The sequence below is a fragment of the Balaenoptera musculus genome, chromosome 4 (assembly GCF_009873245.2).
Source record: "Balaenoptera musculus isolate JJ_BM4_2016_0621 chromosome 4, mBalMus1.pri.v3, whole genome shotgun sequence".
NCBI classification, from domain to species: domain Eukaryota; kingdom Metazoa; phylum Chordata; class Mammalia; order Artiodactyla; family Balaenopteridae; genus Balaenoptera; species Balaenoptera musculus.
This window is the reverse complement of record NC_045788.1, coordinates 76,755,150-76,774,231: the sequence shown is the minus strand read 5'-3', so window position 1 is coordinate 76,774,231 and position 19,082 is coordinate 76,755,150. Positions and strand designations below refer to the sequence as shown.

Genomic DNA, 19,082 nt, shown 5'->3' with positions numbered 1-19,082 from the left:
TAATTTATACTGAAATTTCTTTACATTCATGCCTTGATTTCACTGACAGATTATGGCAATTAGGGAAGAAGTTGATATGTAGGATAGATATTTTATTTCTTTTAATTCAGGCATAAGACTGACCTATGGAAACAGAAAAAATTACCAAACCTCTTCCATAGAACAAAGACCTCTAGAATGTAAGGGTTGTAAGATATGAACCTTCTTGTATGTAGACTAACTCACAAGATTGTACTTTCAGACCGATGATAATATAACATCCAAATACCTTGAATTTGAGACTGCGAGGAGGAAGGACACTGCTGATTTCTTCAGAAGGTGCTCTGGTTGGGCTGGGAAAGACACGTGGATTGAGCAGATGGCCCTTGTTCCCAATTGCTGATCTGCCTTCATTCAATGGAATGAAAAGATGCTTTAAAATGTCCTACCCAATTACGTTATGGGCTGGCTTCTCCAGGGGTCAGTTGCTGACATGAAATGTAATATACAGAATGTTTACTAGGGAATGCCCTTGGGGTCAGCACCTGTAGAAGGGAGATAGAGAAAGCTGGATTGGGCAAAGAGGTCAAGCTGCAATGCGGGCCTGAAGACAGGCTCAGTTGACCCCAAGGCGTGCTTGAGCATTAAAATGGCCCATCAGAGTTGTCCCAGGTTTGGCTGGGAAGGCTGGGTCTTTATACTCCCACTTGAATCAGTCATTGGATGGGGGCTGCCCCAGGAAGGGCATGACCCTGGGCAAGGTAGCTCTGCCGCTGCTGTAATCCCTAATGGGCCGAAAGCTGAAGGCTGTTGGCTGATAGCACTTCCTGCAGCTGAGTCAACAAGTCCCTCCTTAAAGTGGACCCTGGGTGGTGCATCACTGTGACTGCCTCAAAAGAGTTAAAACTGTGGCTGAGTGTGGATCATCCATTCTGTTTCTGAGTATGACTTTGGACTGCAAACCTCAGGGTTCCCACCAGGGCAATGAGTTTCAAGTGGAACTGACTGAGCTATAAGAAAGGAGACTCAAGAACATGACACAGTCTCCCTAGAGTTTGGGGAATGATTTTTATGAACCTCTGAATTATTCTGAAATTTCTGGCTATGTGGCCAAATTGTGGGCAAAGTTGTGTCAACTAAAGTCTGTGAATTGAATATTTTAGTTTCTGGCTGTGAACTGAATTTTTATGACTCTCTTTTTGGCTGAGTTTGGATTTGACCACTGCTCACTGGACTTGAGGAAAATTTTTTAAGTAAAATTAGTAAAGACACAGGATTTAATAAAAACAGATTTGGATAATGCATTGCTAAAAGTCACTTTTCCTGTACCCTATGGCTTATTTAGTTATAAAAAGCTTGTAATTCCAGGTGACCACATTATATTTCAAGTTACTACTTTGAAGAATATGGTTTAATCCAATTGATTTGACAGGAACATGCTTGTGCAGAAAAGAGTTAATTAACACAGTTATCCTTGGAAAGGCCTGCTTGTAAGGTTGGTCCTGGCTGGCGTCTGATCTTTGATTTGGGGAGGGGTCTCCCAATTCCCTAACTGATGAAAAGAGTCGCTCACAAAGTGCCTGTCTGTACAAACAGAAGGATTTGTGCTGAATACCTGCTTTCCTTTAAGGAGTCGGGAATTTCGGTATGTGCTAGGTAGAGGCTGCCTGCATGATCAGCCCCAAATAAAAACCTTGGGCACTGAGTCTGCAATGGGCCCCCTAGTAGACATTTCACATGCGTGGTCACAGTTCAGTGCTTGAGGAATTCAGTGCATCTTATGTGACCCCATTGGGAGAAGACCATCTCTCCTCCAGACTCTCCTCATGCTCTGTTCCCCACTGCTAACTTTGCTTTGTATCCTTTCACTATAATGAATCGCAACTGTTGAGTGTTTCTGTACTCTGAATCTTTTGAGTCCTCCTAGAGAATTACTGAACCCAAGGGGTGGTATAGGGACGCCCAACACAATGTTATTATCGTACATGTAATTAAATCATATTTTTCTCTCTGATGGTCTACACCTGTAAATTGTAGTTCTCAATTACAATTTTTCCTTAATTAAAGCCAGAAGTAGTCATATTTACTCATAAAGTTAAGTGAATGAAAACTTTGTGGTTTATATAGAAGACAAAGGATAGATTTTAAGGGCTAAAATCCATTATTAGCCATTTCCATAGAACTGATACGATCTGGGAGCAAGAGCTGGTAACCAAGATTTCCAGTGCAGCATTTTCTTCTTCTTCTTCTTTTCTTTCTTTCTTTCTTTCTTTCTTTCGGCCATGTCTTGCGGCTTGCGGGATCTTAGTTCCCTGACCAGGGATCGAACGTGGGCCCCTGCGGCAAAAGCGCCGACTCCCAACCACTGGACCACCAGGGGATTCCCTCCCATGCATTTTCTAAGGAACCCCAGAAGGAAGCTGTCACCTCATCACTCCTCATCACCCTCTCCCTACCTTCCCCCTCAAACAAAGGATGGGATGCCGCTCAAGCAGTACTTAGTGGAAAAATTATAACATTAATGCTTACAAAAAAAAAGAGAAAGTTCTCAAGTCAATGATACAAATTTCTATCTTAAGAAACTAGAAAAAGAAGAGCAAGTTAAACCCAAAACAAACCAAAGAAAGACAACAGTAGAGATAAAAGCAGAAATCAATGCAATCAAAAATAGAGAAAGAGTAGAGGAAAAAAACAGCATAATTGAAACATGTGAAGTCAGACAGTGTATGATACTCTTTATATACTTATCTTTTTGTCTTATATAATCCTGAAAAAAACTTTTCCTGGCGAGTACTATTAAACTTATTTTTTAAAGATGAGAAAACCAAGATTTATAGATTTTGATTAATTTGCCCACGGTCACATAGCTGGTAAAATCCAGAATAAGTCTTGAACCCAAGTCTGTCTGACCCAGACCTTAACTATCATATTACCCTAACTCTTAATACCTTGAAGGGGATACAAGGGTGTCTATCCAGATCCCCATTTTAGGAATGACTAGCGTTTCTCTCAGTTGCTAGAAGCATCTGCTGCTGACAGGTCACAGCTTCATCCCTCACTGGAAGTTCATCTGAGCCTGCAGAGAACTGCCTCCCCCAAGACTGGCTGATGTTTTCAGCTGTAGGCAACTGAATATAAAACTAAAGGGAGCTTCAACAACAAGGACGTTTACTGACTCAATAAGAAATCTGGAGGTAGGTGGTTTTAGAGCTGATTCTGTACCTCAGTTATGCCCTCAAGGACCTGGGCTCTTTCTCTCTCTTCAATTTGCCATTCTCAGTGTTTCTGGCTGCAGTATCTCTCATCAGCATATCCCACCTGATAACATCCCAAAAAAAGGAGGGAAAAGAGATTTCTCATTAAGTGTCTCTACATAAGGAATGGATGGCAGACTTCCCTTTATATCTCTTTGCCTAGACCTGGATCACAGGTCGTACCTAAACCATTTCCATGAGAAGGGAACCGTGAGTCAAGTGTGTGTCTGAAGGGGCATTTCCTTTACCTCAGCACTTTGCTCCTAACAAGGAAGGAGAGACTGCCTTTGAGTAAGCGGCCAACCTACTCAAGATATCTGTAACACTTAGCAAGGACTAACCAAATTAAAGTGGTTATAATATAAGACAAAATGGACTTTAAGACAATGAATTAATAAAAGAGAAAGAACAGCACTCACTAATGACAAAAAGAAACAATTCACTTGGATGATATAAAAATCTTGAAGGAATACAGCCTTAAATTAAGCAAAAGCAGATAAGCAAAAAGTGGCAAAATTACAAGGGGAAATTAACAAATCACCCACCACATGAGAGACCCCATTTCCCCACACCCTCACTACCACAGCTTTGCTATTTGGGCCACATAAGTATGATATGGTTAACCTAGCCTGCGGGTGGAACTGGACTCAAATGTAGGAGATATAAATATTCTCTGCCATGAGGAAACTGTTGATGGGAGAGATGAAGCAAAGGTAAGGCCAGTGAGAGATCCTGCTGTGAACTGTCAACAGCTGATATGACCAGCAGCTGGGGAGTGGGTTTATTACCCTGTAGAAGGGATCTGAGCAGAACATCACTGTGCAAGGGTATCATAATGTTGAGTCTGGGTTGCCTAGGTTTGTATCTCAGCTTGACATTTAACTAGCTGGGTGACATTGGGGCAAGATATTTAACCTTTTTTGTGCCTCAGTTTCCTCTTAATAAAATGGAAGTAATATTAATTTTCTCATAAGTTTGTTGTATTAATTATTACACTTTAATATTTTAAACTACATTTGTCCTTGTTTTATGATTTTCATTACGCTTTTATTTCTTCCAGGGTAGAATTCTCAAAAGTAATGAACAGATTAATGAATGCCTTGGTGACTAATTGTCCATAGTAATGAAAGGAAGCAATCAGCTTTAAAGCCTATTTGACTAGGAGAATATTAGTATAACAATTGTACTAAGGTGTGTGTGGGAGGAGTTGGGAGGGGGGAGAGCGTACCAACTGCTCTATCTGATAATACTACCTCTGATGCGAAAAGAGTACGGTTTTGTGCTAGAGGTAGGTCATACTGGCTCACCAGAACTGATTGTTCAACTTTCAAAATTTTTGTGAGCCAGTTATTAAAAACCATTGTATAAACTCATAATAAAATGGATTATATTTTTAAAAGATTCATCACTTTCTAATTATTTCACTACACTTTACTATTATCTGTACTCTTGAGTTATTTATGTCTACTGTATGGTAGAAGTATTATACAATGGTATGCTACTGTTCATCTCTTCCCAACTCTGCATTCAGTGCTATCACACTGGGAGCTTAAAATCAGCCATGGTAAGAATATTTACACCATGGAATTGAAAAACACTACAAATCAGGGCTTAATTTATTGTTTTGTTGATTAAGACTTAAGAAAGTAACGGAGAATATGTTAATAAGGCAGACCAAATGTAAAAGTATGTCATGTCTGTAGCCATAACCTTGTAAAAGGAATTATTCTTCTGGTAGTTGAAAACTATTATCCCATTCAGCAAAGAAGGAGCCCATGTCATTGACAAATAACAGAAATTCTGACACATGTATTCATTGTTTCATCTTCATCTCCCTTTTTAAACAAAAGTATCAACCAACGTTTATATCAGAACTACCCTCATTCATCAATTGCAACCATAGATTGGCAACCATTGAGAGTTGGGCAAACATCTTTGAAACAGTCAGTGAGAATCAACTGACTATTTGAAATTTACAATAAAGAATATTATACATTTTATTGTTATTTGTAAACTATGTGCTATACAACCTTTATGTCAGTGAAATTTATAATCACATATACATACATGTAAACTTTTTTATTTCCCAGAGAGCAAGTTGTTCAATATTTAACAGCACATCACTGGTGATCATGCATGGTATGGTGTAGGAATAAAATATTGTATGCTTTTCTTTTTTAGTATGATCTAGGTTGTACTCTCTCTGAGAGTTAATGCCTGTCTTGAGACACGTGCATGTGTGTCTGATTCAGTACCTACTGAATGGCCAAGAAGGATCTTTACTCTGCTTTACTCTTCCCATCACATGAACTTGGAAAGATCAAGTCGGCTCTGGACTCTTCTGCAGAAGTCTCCCTCCACTTCCGAGCCAACTATAGTATTAATGAACCTAAATGACCTTTTTTCACTTGGAAACACCCCTAGTTTTTAAAAAATAAATTCATTTATTTATTTGTTTTTATTTTTGGCTCTGTTGGGTCTTCGTTGCTGTGCATGAGCTTTCTCTAGTTGAGGCGAGCGGAGGCTACTCTTCGTTGCGGTGTGTGGGCTTCTCATTGTCGTGGCTTCTCTTGTTGCAGAGCATGGGCTTTAGGCGCATGGGCTTCAGTAGTTGTGGCATGCGGGCTCAGTAGTTGTGGCTCACGGGCTTAGTTGCTCTGCAGCATGTGGGATCTTCCCGGGCCAGGGGTCAAACCCGTGTCCCCTGCGTTGGCAGGCGGATTCTTAACCACTGCGCCACCAGGGGAGCCCCTAAATGACTCTTATTTGGGAAAATATACCATTAGGGATTACCATACTAGAGAGTGGGGGCATCAGAGACATTCCTTGTGGATGAGTGAAGACGATGAAACTCCTAAAAGGGATTGGAGCACAGGGAATAAGTCCACAAACTGGTGCGTGACCATCAGGTGACTCCATCTGAGGACTGAACTTGGAGTGGTAACAGGCAGTGGAGCTTGCCTCACTTCTGAGGTCACATCCTGTTTTGGGGGACCAGGCCAGCAGTTGCAGGAGCAAAGTGAGGCAGAGAGTTCGGCATGAGGTGCTCACAACTCACTGATTCAGGACAGATGGGAAAACCAAACCTTTCCCCAATATATACTTCAGCGGGAGAAATGGGGGGCCTGATGCTGGCTTGTGGAGAACTTGAAAGGAGTCTGATGTTAGGTTATAGAAGTTCATAGAGAAGCTGAAAGGGGAAATTTAGATGAAGCAGAGAAAGGGAAGTTCAGCCCCAAAATGCGGATGTGGGTTGTTCTGTTAAGATCAGCTGTGACTTTTTGGTGGAAAGAGAAACAAGGAACAGCCACGCAAACATGGCCACCTCTCTGCTGGAATCTGCTCTCCCCCAGGCCCTGAGAGGATGCTTGCTTCCTTGGAAGGAAATGAGTTTCAGGAGGCAAACACCCTATGGAGACAGAGAATTGAGAGAGGATAAGCACACTGGGGGAGGGCGAAGGGTATGGGTTCAACAAATGAAAAGGGTCAAAACAACTGAGGAGAGAAGACAAAGTACTTCAGGGGCTAATGATGGTTAACAATTTGCTCCTTCTAGAATTTTTTTTTTTTCCCTTGGCTTTCAAGACCTGACATCCTGATCCTCTGATAGATTCTTCCCAGTCAACCCAGGAATAATGAGCAGACCATGTGTGACAAAATACACTGTTAATAATTAAATAAATCCTTGAAAGAAATCCAGAAATGGCCTGCCACAACTTCTACTATAGTTTATTTCTCTCTGATTTTATTTTTTGTAAAACGATGATGTGAGGAAAAAGGTAAACTGTTTGCCCAGTTCTGGACTCCCAAACTGGTTAAAGGAGGGTGCTGATTTTAGTTGTGGTTTGAAGGGAAAGGGTGACAATGCCCTGAAGAGAAACAGTCATCACTGAGGCTGAGAGCCCTGGCTGGCTGTTCTGTATCCTCCCCACTTCCCCCTGCAGGGGCGCAGGGTGGTTTGGACTGGATGATGAGCGCCACCTGGAGGTAGGAGAAAATAGCTGAACACTGTTTAGCATTATTATGCATCAGAAATTAAAGCCCTGTAACCTCTCTTTGGCCCATCTCCGGTTCTCTTCCTCCTGAAATTTTGTTTCATTGTGATTAAGAGACAATACATAAGGTCCAGCCCTGCAGGGAGAAGCAGCTCTAATTTTGGCAGTGTCTAAGAGGCCTCATCACCTTCTTCACAGAGAAAACAAACTATCAGGAGAGAATTTACAGACCTTCCCATCGGCAGTCATTCAAAATCACCTACTTCTGTACTCCAGCTCCTCCTTCCCGGTGCAGTGGGAAAAGCGTCCCTTCCTTGGGCCAATGCCCCCAGGATCCCCTCCCACCTTCTCCCACAACCTGTGTCCTCAACCTTCCTTTTACTTTTCTAACACTATTTAAACATTTCTAAGCTTCTTCCAGCTTAAAACATATTTTAAAAGCCAAAAGACAAAAAGAACAACACCTCCCCGATCCTATAACCCCAGAAGCTGCTACCTAACTTCTTCCCTTTCACAGTCACACTTCTGGAAAGAGCTGACAGCGCTTGCTGCCTCCCTTCCCTTCCTTTCGGATCTCTGACCACCGCCCTCTACTCCCTCCTCACCAGAAGACAGTGCTTGCCAGGTCCTCCGAATCCAAGAGACATTTCTCTCACCTGATGTATTGGTTGTATTTGAATGATGATCCCTCCTTCTCACTTGAAACACTACCTTACGATGGTCAGGGATACACACATTCCTAGCCTCTCTCCCACTTCAGTGCTCCCATCGGGTAGATGCCACTTTTATCTAGCCACCTGCTCAGGCCATGCATGGACGACCAAGGAATCACGCTTGAGTGTCTGCTCTCGCGGCCCGTATCCTTCCGCAAGTCCGATATCAATTCGGAACCCCACCCCTTCTCTGTCCTCCTAGGTTAACCCCCTGGTCTCAGCCGCCCTCATCTCTCTCCTGAGACACTACAGTAGCCACTCGGCTGGCCTCCTGCCTCTACTCTAGCTACCGCCCAGCAGCTCAAGGGATCCCATACAAGTAAATCACACGGCACTCCCCTCTTCCCCACCCGCCAAGGTTATCCGCAATCACCCTTGGCTTCAGGTTCCATGTTGCCTCCCCATAAACCCTCCCTGAGCTCCCACACCTGGGCTAGGAGCCCCTCCTAATTTGTTCCAGGAACACCTGTATATTCCTTCCAAAAGCACTTATTCCACTGTGTCCTAACTGCTCTGCATCCCCACAGCTTCATGAGCTCAGGGAGGGCACAGACGGTGTCTGCTGAATCCATTCAGTTTGCATGGCACCTAGCCAATATTCCATAAAAAGACGGCTGTGAATGTACTGTGTCCCCCACATCTCTAGACACAGAATATTTAACAGATCAGGAGGGAAGCAAGGTAAAATTCTGATCATTAGTTGACTGTTGAAAGAAGTCTGAAAACGGGCCCCAGACATTCTAAAGAATCAGAGTTTGTAAAACGGCGGCCTGCGGCAAAAATGAAGCTTTCTTCGTGTTTCCGCAAGGCCTAGTGACCAGAGCTGCTGATTTCACCTGTGGCTTGGGTGAGTGGCAGATAGTGCCCTGAGCTTAGGGTCCCGCGTATACAGATGCAGGGAGGCCACGAAGGCGATACCACCTTCTGCCGTGGTCCAGAGATGAAGGTGAAGAATTGGGGAGGGGGCGTCGGGAGGACGGTGGTTTCTAGTCCAACTAGGGGCAGCTGTTTACAGCCAAAGGCGGGAACTAAGGGTGGGAGGAGTGTTCTGGGAAACGAAAGCGAAAGAGGCTTAACCACCGGGATTTGGGTGGGACCTGCAGTCGGAGCCGGACCAGCGGAGGAGAGGATGGCTGCGTCCGGCTCCTTCCCGCTGCTGGTCGAAGGGTCCTGGGGTCCCCAGCCCCCGAAGAACTTGAGCACCAAGTTGCAGATGTACTTCCAGAGCCAGAAGAGATCAGGAGGCGGGGAGTGTGAGGTCCGCCAGGCGCCGGGGAGCCCGCCTCGTTTCCTTGTGCTCTTCTACCCGGACGACGGTGAGGGGGCAAGGGGTGCGGGGGAGAGGGGACAGCCGGGCTCTCCTTCCAGGGAAACGTGGGGCTGGGGCGCGCGGCGGGAGAATTCGTCCGGCTCCGGCAGCAGGTGTAGGAAAGAGCGTGGGGGGCGCAGAATAGACAAGGCGCGTCGGGGGCGCTGCGGTGCCCCCTGCGCGGCGCTTCCAGGCGCGCCCGGAGCTGGCGGCAGACAGCCCAGGTGGGTTAAATAAACATTTAGAACCGTGTGACTGAAGGGAGCTGCCTGAGAGCTGGTACACCTACCTCATTTTACGAGGCTACATCGTGTAGTGGCATCGTGTGTTAGGGGCAGAGTTGCAATGCCATTGCAATTTTTGTCTTCTTCCTCTGAAAGCCGCAGTTCTGGAACTCCAGAGGTTTATGGGAACACAATTTGAAGGGAAGAGAAGGTTTCCAGGAAAGTCACATCTAAACTGACTCCTGAGGGTGAATTCAGTTCTTGATAGGCGAGACACTGGGGAGGGCTCTTCAGATGGGAGCTGGCTGCAGTGCTGGGGACAGGAGAGCAAAGGCGTCTCCAGGGAAGTGCTGGGCGCCCTTGGGTAGCTTTGGTTTGAGGAATGAGCCCCCTCCTTATCTCTGTGCACAAGCGAGTTCTGGAGACTGGCACTAAAAAGAACAGGTAGGATCTGGGAAATTTTATAAGATTACAAAGAGGGTGCTTGTATTTTAAAAAATCTTAGGCCTTCTCTTATTAAACTTCCTTTTTAAAAAGAAGTGGGGTGGAAATTAAGGCTAATAGAATATTGCGTTGAGATAAAAGAGGACCTTGCATGACATGCTAAGGAGTATGAACTTTCCCCCACAGATAGGCAGGGGAGAGCCATGTCCAAATACACTTTTGGGAGATAAATTTGGTTGCAAATAAGTACAGTGATTTCTGTTGGGAGAGACCATGGACATCAGACCCTTGAAGAGTGTCATGCAATGTCCAAGTGAGGACCAGTGAGCCCTTGAACAAGGAAAGTCATCATGGGGATGGAAGATGCATGTCTGCGTACTGTCTGGATTTGGTAACTGATTCTACAGGATGCTCCACTTGGAGAGAGAGGGAGAGCCCCTGTGCTTTCTCTTATTTTTTAGATGGGGAAGGAAGGAGCTAAGCAATGTGAGGAGTCACAGGGATTTCCCCATGGGTCATGGAGATTCCCAGTGATTCTGGGATCACTTGGGAGAGGGGCAGAAGCATTGCCTAGAATCTCATTGTCTGCATGTAAATATAGAGGCTTATTGGAGGAGAAAGGCAGGTACTGTTGATCAATGCACAGTATCTTGCTGGAACCTCTCCAGTCAGTTTCAGGGTGGTCCTCAGGCTGGGAGCACGGGTGGCATTCTGAGTTGATTGAGGGTTGGGAGTTTTGAGCTTTGAGGGGGAAGTTCCCTCCCCATAGGCAATTGAGCAGCTGAGTTAACCCCTCCTCATGCTGTTGCTATTAGGGAAGCCGGAGGACAAGTACCCACCAGTTATCTGCTTGCTCGAGACACCTACCAGGTCTGCACTGGGAAGCACGTGACCTGCTGTTCTCCCAGTGCACACTTTTTCCCATCAGAATCTCAAAGGCAAGGATGTGGACAACCCCTGACCCTGCCTTCCCGTTGCTGGATTTGGAGAAGCATTTGGGTCAGAGGAGAAGCAAGGAGGCTTACGAGGCCATCAGAGCAATTGGAATGCTCTAGGGCAGGGATGCAAAAAGGAAAGAATGAAACCCAGAGAAGAGAGGGGTGCACAGACCAGTGTGAAGGAAGCGAGGTGGGCAGGGGTCAGGAGACCTGCCTGGCTCAGAGCCCTTAAAACAATGTCAAAAAGTTTTCCAAGGGTTAATTTCACCAAGCAATGCTCAAAAGGGCATCTGTGCAATGTAAGCCATTTCCCTGGGGCTTCACTTTTCCTCCCAGGATTTTACCATTTTGATTCCAATTGTCAACATCACCATGGGCCTGGCCCTTAGGGGCACTTCTTTCTTCTTTAAAATCCCGTTATTCTCAAGAGTAGTCCTCACATTGAGGCAACAGACCCCCTGCATCCAAATCACAACAGGTTAAACAGGCACATTCCCAGCTCTGTCCTAGAGACTCAGGTACCCTGAGTGTGGGGTGGGTGGGAATCTGCATGTTTAACCACACCCCAGGTGATGCTGATTTGCTAAAGTCTGAGAATCCCTGTTGTTTGTTGATGACCCTGAATGAACAAAAAGGGAAATAATTGTAGAAAATACAAACCTCGTAAAAATACAAACAGCAAAAATATAATTGGGTGATGATAACATCATTCTGTTCTAGTCCTCAAAGCAGAAGTGATTTCAGTCTCCCTGCCAGGTTTCTTCCTTCCCATCTCCCAGCCCACTTCCTCCCTTCACCCACATCTAGACTGCTCTAATGTCCTTCTTGCAGTAGTACCCGCCCAGCATACACACTCAAAGCTTAGTTCAGCTCTTTGTATGGTCAAAGTTCTTAGGGGTGGAAAGTCCCTGTTCAGTTTTGGTTTCCTCGCAGAGGAATGGCTTTCTCAGAAGCAAGTGGTCAGGAGTTTGCTAACATCAAATTACCTACCCCAGCACTGTCCCTTGGGCAAAGCTCTTCTCCCACAGGAACACCCTCTGCCCTCCAGGGAAGGAAGTGGCCCCAACAGGTGCAGGCCCATAGTGTAACACAACTTGACTCTTATCATTCACATAATAAGAATGAGCCCAAAAGCACTCCTGTGTAGAAATGAGTGGATAGCAAACAGAAACTATTTGGAAGCTGTATACTTCTATATAATTGGCTGAATTTCCGAAAAGTCGAGTGTAAATTGCCTTGTAAGATTTTAAATCCTGGGCTTCCCTGGTGGCACAGTGGTTAAGAATCCGCCTGCCAATGCAGGGGACATGGGTTCAAGCCCTGGTCTGGGAAGATCCCACATGCTGCGGAGCAACTAAGCCCATGCGCCACAACTACGGAGCCTGAGCTCTGGAGCCTGTGATCCACAACTACTGAAGCCCGCGTGCCACAACTACTGAAGCCTGCGCACCTAGAGCCCATGCTCTGCAACAACAGAAGCTACCGCAGTGAGAAACCCGCACACTGCAATGAAGAGTAGACCCCGCTCACTGCAACGAAGAGTAGCCCCCGCTCGCTGCAACTAGAGAAAGCCCTCGCGCAGCAACGAAGACCCAACTCAGCCAAAAAACAAAAACGAACAAACAAACAAAATTTATTAAAAAAAAAGATTTTAAATCCTGTTTCAGATGTGTACATTTATCATCTTTTCTGGTCATAATTTTGCTCCTGATTATTGTCAGCTTCTCCTTAAATAAAATTAAATATGGATGGTCTGAGATTGGTGCAGGAGAGAGCCTGCCCACATGGGTAAGGGTGTTTAGAGGGCAGCATTTCAGCTCTTCTTCCTCCCAGATTCACTTTCTCCTTGTTGCGGATCACTTACTGTTACTGCTACCACTTACTCTCTTAAAATAGTTGTGCCCATACATATTACACACAATCTCAGAACAAGCTGGCACATTTAGATACCTGGACAGGACTCTACCAAAATATAGGGAATAATAAAAGGAATGTAACACAGAGGTCCATGACTCTAGATAGCTTGGCTTATAAAACTTAGCCTGCTCTCTGGGCTCAGCAGTCCTATCCAGTCCTTAGTCCTCACTCCAGCTTAGGTCAGCCTATCAGAGTCCATGCAAAAACACCCACCCTGCTCACAAAGAATGAAATTAGAGTCTGGCATTCCTTCTCATATTGTTTTTGAGGCCTGTTTTTGAGATGGCATCCAATTAAGTCATCACCTCCCTCATCCTCTTCATGGATGGTTGAGGTGGGAAAGCTATTCAAGTCCCTCTTGATGAAAGATTCTACCCGTATCTTCAGCCTCAGCAGGCAACCATATCAGAATACAACATGGTAGCCCAACATCCATAGCAGAGCCACATCTGTGAATGCAGGGCACTCTCCAAGGTTCTCCTTCGCCCTGACCTCTTTGTACCCCCTGACTACGTTGGCCAGGCCTCCTCCTCTAAACTCACTCATTCCCTGTTCTCCACTGTCTCAGATACACCGATTTTCCTTTTCTCTCTCTGACTGCTCCTTCTTATAATTGTACAATAACTTACAGTTACACAGCTCTTATGGGTGTCACAAAATTCACTCACAGACGCTGCTTCAAGTATGGAAACTGAGACGCAAGAAGTTAAGATATTTTCTCAGTGACACAGCTAGTTGGTGGCAAAGTTGGAATTTGAATCCAGGTCTTTGGACTCATGTCCACTGTTCATTTTTTCTTCCACTGCAGCCCAGCTGCCAAATGTGTTAATGTTTTTTTTTTTTTTTTTGGTAAGAATCTCTCCCATCTTATCATCACAGGTTAAAGAATTGATTGAAATACCTTTTTAATGAGGCTCCTCGCCATTCTGCTCATGTTAACCTGAGTCACTTTCCTAAAACATGGCTTTCATAATGTCATGTCCTAGCATCCCTGGCTCACAGTGAGGGATGATTTAATTATTTCCCTTCACTGTAGAATAAATATTGCTACCTTTCTGAGTGCCTACTGGGCATCACGTACTGTACTAAGTTCTTTATAATGTTTCTTGAATCTAATCCATGTAACACCCACACAAGACAGTCTTCATTAATTAATAGACAAGAAGACAGATTTTGTAAATAAGGCTTATTAAGGAACATGCTCAGGGTTAAAAAAGTAAGTTTAAAGATAGAATTCAAATCTGTGTCTGCTTGCTAAACTTTCCCCCTTTTCACCACACACAGCCTCTCTTGAGAAGCTGACCAAGCCGTTGATTGATGATGATGAAGCCTATGGAAATCATAGAATAATTTTGTGAATAAAGATTGCTTAACAGTTGGCTTTTTAAAAAAATTTCAGTTCGGCAGCAAGTTCTGGCGAGAGAGAACCACGAGTTAGTATGGCCAGGAAAAGGAACGTTCAAGTTAACTGTCCTGTTGCCCAGAGCCACGAATGAAGTCCAGGAGGGGAAAATTCCAACAATGGTAAGTAAAGGGGTGCTTACAAGGGAAGTAGGGTGTTCTCCCAAGGTGTGTGGGATGGGAACCACGATGAGGAAATATAGTGGAATGAGAAGTACAACTCAAACTGGGGTGAGGAAAGCAACTTACAGATGTGGAGGGAGTGAGAGTGGTGATAGGGTAGGTATGAAATAATGGAAGAAGAAGCACTTTTTGTTTGATTTTTGACACTTTTGAAAATTCAAGATTGGGGGGTTACCATAATGGTGGTTTGAGATGTAAAATCTTGGGTCTGTTTGTCCCAGGTACTTAATAACCTGGAACTTGCTATATTTGTTTCATTTTCACATGGTTTAGAGGGGCCAGCGATCTATACTGCAGGTTCTAAGTATTTCTTCAATTGTAAAATGGGATAGTAATAGTATTGACCTCTTTGGATTATTGGATTGTTGTGAGGATTAAATGAGACAGCCTTAGTAAAGCACATGGCCTAGTGCTTGTTAATAGTACGCACTCAATAAATGTTAAATGGGAAAAAGAACATGAGCTGAATTATTGCTCTGATTTAGGTCTTACCTCAAACACTTGGTGCTCCTTTGGGGTTTCTTTTATTTGTGACTCGTTTTTACCAGTGATTTGTGTGCTGTATATTCAACAGCATCATTGCCTGAGCTTTTAGTTATAATTTCTGTAGACCCTACATCTCCAGGCTGGTCCTAGGGACATTTTCTTAATGTAAAGAGATTATTAGTAATTTATTAATGCTACTTTATTGTTTGGGTTTTAGGAATCCAAGACCAAAGAACGTGTGAAAGAATCAGGTAACTTCTCATTCACCAGGCAGTTTTGCTTTCAATATTAAACACTTTGTGTTGCAGAGGTCATCCTTCTCTTCTTAACTTCACAAGTCAGGGTTTGTTAGCTGAGAGATGCTTTGGGCTGCATCATCTCCATCCTCTCAGCCAGCTGTGCAAGGGTTGCCTCTTGAGCTCTAAGGGTTCAGGTCAGAAGGATGGGAACAGCTCTCTCTGTGGGGGCTGGGAGACACCTTGCAATTGATGGGAGGATAAAGAGGTACCCGAGAGGTGGATGAACTGACTTTTAGAGTCTACCTGTGCCCAACTGGCCATTGTGAAGCAAGGACATGATGTGACAGTGGGTGCTCTGTGTGGCTAAGTCAGTTAGTGCTGCTTTCTGAGCTCTGGGTGCCGGATGTGGGTGTAGCCCTCCAGACCAGCGGCAGCTCTTCTCGTCCCATCTGCTGTAGGAAACAGCTAGCAACCTAGTAGCTATACAGTAGGACCTTGTTGTTTATCCATCCTATATATAATAGTTTGCATCTGCTAATCCCAAACTCCCAATCCTTCCTTCCCTTGCCCCTCCTCCCCCTTGCTAACCACCAATCTGTTCTCTATGTCTGTGAGTCTGTTTCTGTTTTGTAGATATGTTCATTTGTGTGGTATTTTAGATTCCACATAGAAAGACAAATACCATATGATATCATTTATATGTGGCCTCATTTCTTACACCTCTGCACAAGTGCTCCTTAAGCTTCATTTGTCAAATTGCCATTTCCTAAATGGTTTTGGTGCAATCTCGGCACTCTGTCTATACTTCTGTTGCTCACAATACATTCTACTCCACTTTTCTCTACCTAAATTCTAGGATAGCCTTCAAGATCTACTCAGGTCCTTCCTCTTCTCTGAAGCCATTCCAAGCCAGCCCAATTCCTTCATCTCTCGTTTGGATTCCTGGCTTGATTGTTGACACTCTTTATTTGGTAGTCAACCAAGCCACTCTTGTGATGAAGCTTCTAATAGTCATGGGGTTATAAACTATATTGCTGGAAAGGCTCTTTCCATTCACTTAAGTCCAATAATCTCATTTTATAATTAAGAGATGTGCCCAAGGTCACATGGCTAAGGAGTGGCCGAGTCAAAGGTCGAACTCATATAGCTCACCCCGACTCCAGTAGTCGTTCTGGTTTGTCATGCCTGTCTCACTGAATGCTAATTTATGTTGTTATTGAATCCTTAAGCTATTTTTTATTTGGCATGAGTGTGTGTTTGTGTGGTGTCACATCCAGCACATAACAGGAGTGTTTGTCAGGGTCATCTAACTGCTGTAACAAACAACCCCCCAAATCACAGTTCAGTGTAGTCGGCAGCTAGAGTGGTGGGGGGAGTCTAGACTGCTTCACACAATTATTCAGGAATCCAGGCTCCTTCCATCTTTTTGACACCATTATCTGTGATATGTGGCTCCAAGGTCACTGCAAGGGAGAAGGAGATTTACATAAAGGAGATTTGATTGGCCAGGTCTGGAAATGGAATTCACCAGTTCCACCCATATTCCATTAGCCACATGAACTCTACTGTAGGAACTCAACTGTAGGAAGTCTGGGAAATGTTGCCTAGGAAGAAAACAAAACGGATTTGTTGAGCACATAGCATTTTACTCTGCCATGATAAACATTTACAAATGTCAGTTCCATTTCTTATTTATTTATTTATTTATTTTTGTATACATCCATTAGAAAACTGGTAATTTCCTTTTCTAGCGTTTTTTGTATGCACCCATCTCCACACAACCAGTGCCTTGAACATAAGGGTGCTAATTGAATAGTTGCTCACAGAATGTCTAAAGATCATAACATACTCATTGTGCTTCATTGCACAATCATAGAGTGAGACGGACCTTCTGTATACAGTTAACCCTTGAACAACACAGGTTTGAACTGCGTGGCTCCACTTATACGTGGATTTTTTTCAATAAATATATTTGAAAAATTTCTGGAAATTTGTGACAATTTGAAAAAACTCACAGATGAACTGCATAGCTTAGAAACATTGAACAAATTAAGAAAAAATTAGCTATGTCATGAATGCATAAAATATATGTAGATGTACATATAACATACAAAATATGTGTTAATCGACTGTTCATGTTATCAGTAAGGCTTCCGGTCAACAGTGGGTTATTAGTAGTTAAGATTTTGAGAAGTCAAAGTTATACGCAGTTACTTGGCTGTGCAGGGGGTTGATGCTCCTATTCCCCGTGTTGTTCAAGGGTCAACTGTATATGTAACTCACTTATGGCCAACGATGGAGTGGAACAAGCTGGCTGGGTGGTTGCTATTCTGTAAGTTTGAGGTATACACATAATTCTCTGGGCCATTTTATCTTCCATGTGCATTCCTTAGTCATTCACTGTAAGTATCCTTTTTCTCTCCAGTGATAGGAAATTATTGCTTTTCAGAGCATAATGTGTTAGGTGATGCCCAAATATGGGCATGGGATAGTCTTGCTTTTCTCCAGTGACCTAAGCAGTAATTCTCCAATTCAGCAAACATTTATTGAGCCTCAACTATATACCATATGCCATCAATACAAAGATGAATAAATATGTCCCTTGCTTTGGAGTAGCTTGGTTCAATAACTGTAATTTGGTGCAGTGATAGAAATATATGTCAAGTGCTATGAAAAACAAGTCAGGTTCCTTAGAGAAACAAGGCAGAAAAGAGTGTAATAAAATTGAACATAATCATCATCAACATCATATGAATAGACAAATACTATTTTTTATTTTAATTAAATTAAGCCAGAAGTCGTCTACGATCTGTTTTTTTAAAAAAAATATTTATTTATTTGGCTGCGTTGGGTCTTCACTCTAGTTGCGGCCCCTGCGGCATGTGGGATCTTATTTCCCTGCCCAGGGATCGAACCCATGTCCCCTGCATTGGAAGGGGGATTCTTAACCACTGGACCACCAGGAAAGTCCCCTAAGATCTGTTTTATTTGAGTTAGCCAAGAGATCAGGAAGGGAAGAGGGCAGTGTAATTAGCTTATGATAATTTACTTGCTAAGAACATGGTAGATAAATATAACATCTTGTACCCTTTTTGTCTCCCTAAAATCAGATGCATCAGAAGAACTAGATGCAAATATCTCTCTCAATAGAAGATCAGAAAAAAAAGAAGACACCCCAAAAGATTGTGAAAATATTTCCTCTTTGGTTGCATTTGAAAATCTCAAGGCAAATGTGACTGATAAGATGCTAATCTTGTTAGTGGAGAACATAAGTGGCCTGACCAATGATGACTTTAAAGTGGAATTAATACAAGATTTTAATGTTGCTGTAATTACCTTTCAAAAATATACCGGTAAGATCAAAGGATGCTCCATTTGTCAGCCTACTTTGCACTACACTTTGGGATTTGGGACACCTAGATTACGGAACGTTTCTGAAAGCTTCACTCTTTCTAATAGCTAGTAAGAGAGGACTCCAAGTTAATACAGATGCTTTCTTATTTTGAAAGAGAAGCAAATTCGTTCTGAAATCAAATTCTGATTTTTTTTTAATAAGTTTATTTATTTTATTTATTTATTTTTGGCTACGCTGGGTCTTCGTTGCTGTGCGCAGACTTTCTCTAGTTGCAGCGAGCGGGGGCTACTCTGTTGCCGTGCATGGTCTTCTCATTGTGGTGGCTTCTCTTGTTGCAGAGCACGGGCTCTAGGCGCGCAGGCTTCAGTAGTTGTGGCACAAGGGCTCGGCAGTTGTGGCTCGCAGGCTCTAGAGCGCAGGCTCAGTAGTTGTGGCGCACGGGCTTAGTTGCTCCGTGGCATGTGGGATCTTCCCGGACCAGGGCTCGAACCCATGTCCTGTGCATTGGCAGGCAGACTCTTAACCACTGCACCACCAGGGAAGTCCCTCTGATATGTTTAATAAATCAAACTTTATTGTATGAGTTTGTGTGTGTGTGAGAGAGAGAGACAGACAGACAGAGAGACAGAAATAACACACCGAAAC

General features: G+C 43.7%; 1 protein-coding gene across 1 annotated transcript in view; it reads left to right on the top strand.

Moving 5' to 3' along the window:
* The first annotated feature begins 9,029 nt into the window (after positions 1-9,029).
* The window catches only part of PARP14 (poly(ADP-ribose) polymerase family member 14), a 42,661-nt gene continuing 32,608 nt past the window's right edge, over positions 9,030-19,082 (top strand). The window contains exons 1-4 of the mRNA XM_036851286.1: positions 9,030-9,257; positions 14,173-14,297; positions 15,061-15,094; positions 18,193-18,435. Of these exons, the coding sequence (XP_036707181.1) occupies positions 9,071-9,257; positions 14,173-14,297; positions 15,061-15,094; positions 18,193-18,435 (589 nt within the window). The 5' untranslated portion in view covers positions 9,030-9,070. The remainder of the gene's footprint in view (positions 9,258-14,172; positions 14,298-15,060; positions 15,095-18,192; positions 18,436-19,082) is intronic.